Here is a 5699-nt window from a genome sequence, read left to right on the forward strand (position 1 = left end):
GTTCCCCCGGATAAGCTGGAGGAGGTGGCTGGGGAGAGGGAGGTCTGGGCCTCTTTGCTTAGGCTGCTGCCCCCGCGACCCGGCCCCGGACAAAGCGGATGAAGATGGATGGATGGATGGATGTTCCAGTCTCCTCTGCTGAGGGTGGAAGCAGAAACCTGTCTAACCTCCATCCACACAAAGAAAATACTGTGGCAATAAATTCTCAGTGATTCGGTTTCCATCAAAAGTCTGCCAACTTTTAAAACCATCTCTGACTGACATAAGAATACAAAAATAAATAAAAAGACACATTTTAATGTCCAAAGTTTGAAGCCTAATCTTGAAAGTAGAGATAGTGTCTGTCTCCTGAATCCAAACTGGAAGCTGGTTCCACAGAAGAGGGGCCTGAAAACTGAAGGCTCTGCCTCCCATTCTACTTTTAAATAGAGTCAGAACAGGGTGGGGGACACGTGCCCACATTATGTTCATGGCAAGAGAAGATGAGAGCTTTTACCCCAGGGTGCGTTCTTCATTCTCAGCTCACTACAGGTTTCCCAGCCTCAGAAACAGCACAGCTACATAGAAGTTAAGACTCACTAACACTATAAACTAACATGAGCTGTGAGCTCAGTTTCATGATCGTTAACATGCAAATCGTTGTTGCTAAGATCAAGTTCTTTCTCTCGTTCCTGAGAGGAAGCTCCAAGAACTATGTATGATTCACACGCTAGTTTGGTGCAAGTGTCCATCGCTAGGTTGGGGAAACGCAGCGGACTCTGAGGATGAACTCTCCCACTGAAAACATTACATCATCTTTATTGGGTCTTCTGGATTATTGAGCATCAGGACAACTAATGCTGGCTATCCGCACAGCAAACTGTGTAGGTGTGATCGTGGCTCAAGAGTTGGGCGTTCGTCTTATAACCGGAAGGTTGCCGGTTCGAGCCCCGGCTCGGACAGTCTCGGTCGTTGTGTCCTTGGGCAAGACACTTCACCTGCCGCCTACTGGTGTTGGCCAGAGGGGCCGATGGCGCGATATGGCAGCTTCTGTCAGTCTGCCCCAGGGCAGCTGTGGCTACACCTGTAGCTGCCTCCACCAGTGTGTGAATGTAAATCGCTTTGAGGGCCCCGGAAAGCACTATATAAATGCAATCCATTATTATTAGGTACATCACACACAGATACTAATAAGTAAGAAGAAATACCTGTACAGTAACCTCACAGCAGCCATATTATTGGTCAGGTGATCCCTTCCACTGCCGATGTGGCAACAACAGAGCCGTTTCCCCTCCTTAAGAAACGTGTGTGAACCATCCAAAAACCACGACTTACCTCTGTTTCTATCATTGTGTCGTATCCCACCTTTACGTGTGATCCGGCTGAGCCAGAGCAGCTCCACCGGGCCGCTTCTAACTTTAAACTGTTGTTGACTCTGTCATATTTTGTGTTCTGTTTTTTCTCTAAAAGCCAATAACAACACTACAAAACTCTCCACACCTGTACAAGCGCGGCTGCTGTGAGCAGAGGAAGCTGAAGGGAAAGCAGAAGTAACCTGTTAAACGTCCTGTGAGTGTTTGTGTCATTCAGGCCTGAGAATGTGAGAAACCAGGGGCCGCAGTAAAAATGTCAGAGCACTGCGGAGTGATAATCAGCTGCAAAAGGTCCCACAGCAGAGAGAGGTCAGAGGTCACAGAGGAACAATGAGGGGAGCTGCAGTGTTTGTGCAGATAATCCATCCCGCAGCACCAGATTGGATCAGGCTGGGTCAGGCTGGATTGGATAGCCTTTATTGTCCTCAAGGGACAATTGAGTTACAAACTGTGGTGACCAGCCAGCGAGATAGCATTAAACAAATGAAAGACACAGACACGGGAACTTGGTGGGTGTCTGCACTCATACGTTGGATCTAGCTTGTTCCGGCGCATCCCACAGATATTCGATCAGATTGGGATCTTGGACGTCTAGAGGCAGAGTTGGCCTCTTTGTTGTTTCTGGAGTGGTTTTAGCAGAATGCTGGCCTCTGATGGGGGAGAGTGCTGGGATTTTGTAGATGTCATCAATAAAACTGTCAAATAATAATGTGGGTGCAAAAGAAAACATGCAGCACTGCTCCTGATTCACTCATTCATCCTTCAATTTGCAACTCAAATGTACTTAAATAGCACAAAATCACAGCAGCTGTTTGATACTGTAAGGTGAAAACTCTACAGTAATACAGAGAAACCCCAACAACCAGACCACCCCAGTGAGCAAGCACTTGGCGACAGTGGGAAGGAAAAACTCCCTTTTAACAGGAAGAACCAGGTTTGGGGTAGAGTGAGGAGGAGCTGCTTTATTTCTTTTCTTTTGCAAAGCGTCCTCGGGTTAAAGGAACTGCAGAAATCAAAGTTTCTGTTATTATTATGACTACAAAGATGGCCGTCTGAAAACAGCTTCAGCCATTCTGAAACTTGAAAGTAGAGCACTAGTCATCAAATTCAGTCCACCCAGGTTTTATTCACCTGGAGTGATGTCATCAGTTTTACTTAAATCCTTAACAAAGAGGCAGAGGGGTCACTGCTGACCTGGTGCTGGTTAGATCCACTTTGCTGTAGCATTAGCCAAACTGCTAACAACTCATCCAAACAGCAGGAAGAAAAACTTCTTTCCTCTTTTTTGTTCTGCTCTTTAAACTGGACACACTGGATTCGATTTAGCACACAAATAAATATTTGAAAGTGTAAAATGTGAACATTTAATGCTCCTGCATTTATTCCCCGTAGGAAGATCGGTTGTGTTCCTCCTGAAATATAATATCAGGATCGGTCCTCGCGGCGTGTACATCGTGAAGAGCTGCGCTGCTTATTGCGAGCCGTTATCTAAAGTGCTTCCACTGAAGTTGGACTTGAATCGAGTGTTATTTTACGCTCTGCTGGGACTGCGTTGAGTCATCCGTGTTGGTGGGATTCCCTGATGCCATTTCCACTCTGTCTGCCTGCAGAAGAACATTTGAAAGCAGCACAAAGTGTTTTTCGACAGTATAAAAGTCGTGTTTGTTCTGACTAAATGTTGAGTGGGCGACTCTCTGCTGCTGCCTCTTTGTTTAATGGAGATATCAGCGAGTGCTAATGAAGTCTGCTAATCCTCTGAACGCTCCGTTAATTCCTGTCCTCTTCAGCCCGACGTTCCGCTGTTGTATTTGTCGGAGATGAGCGGCGGCAGCCGCGGCGCGCTGCTGCTGATAGGTTTATTGTTTTATTGCTCGGCTTCCATTTAAAGTCAATAAGGATTAATGGACTTTTGTTTAACTTGTAAGTCAGAGTTCCTTCATCACCTTGCAGCTCGCCGGCTGTCAATCAGCCACGCGGCATCATGTGACCCACAGGAGGAGGAGCACCAGGCTTCAAAAGGGCAGCACCCACAGCACCAGGACCAGAGAGAGCCAAGAACCAGAACCAGCACCAGGACCAGCAGAAGAAACCAGACCAGCACCAGTAGGAGCTTCTCCTTCTCCTCTGCTCTTTTTCTTGGTTCTTTTCCTCTTTTAACATCTTCTTCTTGCTCTCCTCCAGGTATGCAGTGTGTACGTTGTCCCGCCATTTTGGTTCTCATGGCACTGGTTCTGTGCAGTACCGGAGTTTCCTCTCAGCCAGACAGAGACCAGCTGCAGGACCCGGACCTGGAGCTGGAGCTGGAGCTGCGCAATCATCGGCTGCTGCAACGACCTCGCAGCGCAGGGTTCCTGTCACAGGTGAGACCGAGCACCCTGACAGCTCGCAGCATCGTTTTAGTGCGCCATTACTTTGAAGGAACAGTGGGGAAACAGCTCCCTTCAGATTAAAGCGTCGCGATGATAAGGCTCTGTTAGTGAGATGCTTTATTATCTTTGGAGCCAGGCTAGCTGGTTCCCTCTTATTCAACATGTTTTTATGCTAAGCAAAGCTCACAAGGTAGCAGAAAAGACAGTTAGAGGGTTCCAAGTATTTCTTCAAAGTTCTGCTTCAGCTCCATATTTCTATTCTTTAACTCTGCCAGAGCAGCTTTGCATGATTCACAGCTCAGAATAATCCTTCTTTATCTGATCCAGGGCATTTCCCATCTGCCTTCACTGAATCAAACTCTGATTGGCTGCTGAATGTGTGGGTGGGACTTGTGTTTGCCGAGATGATTATATCAGGATATTTGCTCTCCATGACATCATAGAGACACAAAAGTGGAAAAAACAAAAATACAAACAAAAAGTGATTTACAACAGAAGCCGAGTTACCTCGTTTCATTCTTCTGCAGTTAAAACTGGACAGTTTGTTTCTTCTTATGATTTCTTGCTCTGTTCATCCACATTAATGTTTTGGAACAGCAGGTCAGTTCAGATCAAATGTGTCTTCTTGGGAAGATCCCAGAAAAACTTGGTGCAGTTCCAAGTTGCTCTAAACAGTTCTGAGCTCTTCTGTTTGGTTACTATTCGATGTGTCCTAATCCATGCTGAATCATTCTGACCTGCTCTAAACTCGTTCATCACTGTTGCCAAACTCCCAGGTGTACCACATGGTTCCAAAAAAGTGATCTAAACTGTTCTAGCTGCTCTTAGCTGTGCTAAAGGGTCTGCTTTGGTGCTAAACTGGTTTCTGGATCCTCAGGAGTGGAGTAAACGTGCGGTGGAGGACCTGCTCGCTCAGATGTCTCTGCCTGAGGCCGACGTCCAGCGGGAAGCTGAGGCAACAGGCGGGAGGATGAACCTGGAGCGGTCTGCCGACCAACCCAACAGCATACCCCCCCGCGAACGCAAGGCCGGCTGCAAGAACTTCTACTGGAAGGGCCTCACTTCCTGTTAAAGCCCCCCCAGGTACGTGACCACCTGCTTAAGCTACACCTACAAACTATACCAGTTAACCTAGATACCAACCTGCTGTCTCACCTGTCTTCTTTTTTGCTTCCAGATGAGGCCACGCCTTCCTAAGACCAGTGGACCGATCCCCTATCACCTGGCCTTCACCTGAGAGATTGGATGGACCAATCAGCAGCTGTCTGGCTGCATCATACCTGAATAATTAATGTAATTATCAAATAAAGAGAGAAATCTGTGAAGTCTGTGTCCCCGCCTCCTCTGTCTGTCTGAACTGTGAACACACATCCAGCTGTGCAGCAGCTGTTAGCATCCTGACAACAGACTCCTGCATGCGTGACCGGGAGGAGCAGTGGGAGCACTGGGAGTGATCGGTGTGTTTGTGTGGAAACAGCAGCAGGCCTTAGTGTTTGAACAGAGAGCGAGAGGGGCGAGTCTAATTAACCTTAAATGGAGAGCAGCGAGAGAGAGCAAATATTGGCTGAAGACATTAAACGGCTGAGAGAGAGTCGGAGTGATTGCAGGCAGACACTTTAGTCCATTAAAGGGCACAACATCACTCACACACATCTTTGAAAGCTTCACACTAATGTGCACACTCAAGCCCCGCCCTCTTCCTGAACATAAGCCACCGATTGGCTGCTATGCAGCAGCGTGTTCGTGTTTCACTTTAGGAGAACGAATACGTCCGCTGTTATTTCAGCGTCTTAGACACTGATCTGTCATGTCAGCAGAGCGAGGGTCACATTTACAGCTCGACTCACGCTGCTGATCTGTGCTGGCCTTTAATTATTAAACCGAACGTGACGACCACATGCAGTGGCGGTCCTAGCCTGTTTGGCGCCCTGGGCGAACACTCCCTCTGGCACCCCCCCCCCCCCCTCCCACACACACA

General features: G+C 47.7%; 1 protein-coding gene across 1 annotated transcript; it reads left to right on the forward strand.

Moving 5' to 3' along the window:
• The first annotated feature begins 3238 nt into the window (after window positions 1–3238).
• Window positions 3239–5046, forward strand: LOC146560405 (somatostatin-2-like). Its single transcript, XM_085245212.1, has 4 exons — window positions 3239–3455; window positions 3534–3712; window positions 4599–4804; window positions 4899–5046. Exons 1-3 carry the CDS (start codon window positions 3254–3256, stop codon window positions 4791–4793), a joined length of 576 nt encoding a protein of 191 aa, XP_085101338.1. The 5' UTR covers window positions 3239–3253; the 3' UTR covers window positions 4794–4804; window positions 4899–5046.
• Window positions 5047–5699: the final 653 nt, after the last annotated feature.

The sequence above is a fragment of the Mchenga conophoros genome, linkage group LG14, assembly GCF_057382185.1.
Source record: "Mchenga conophoros isolate Kocher_MC1m ecotype Shallow Benthic linkage group LG14, M_conophoros_male_GT1.1, whole genome shotgun sequence".
NCBI lineage: Eukaryota > Metazoa > Chordata > Actinopteri > Cichliformes > Cichlidae > Mchenga > Mchenga conophoros.

What these genes read in the sequence shown, in the direction of transcription:
- LOC146560405 (XM_085245212.1), top strand. Translation starts at nt 3,254, where the DNA reads ATGGACTTTTGTTTAACTTGTAAGTCAGAGTTCCTTCATCACCTTGCA. An exon ending in AAGAAACCAGACCAGCACCA is followed by an intron (nt 3,456 to 3,533) that starts GTAGGAGCTTCT and finishes GCTCTCCTCCAG; the next exon opens with GTATGCAGTGTGTACGTTGT. An exon ending in GCGCAGGGTTCCTGTCACAG is followed by an intron (nt 3,713 to 4,598) that starts GTGAGACCGAGC and finishes CTGGATCCTCAG; the next exon opens with GAGTGGAGTAAACGTGCGGT.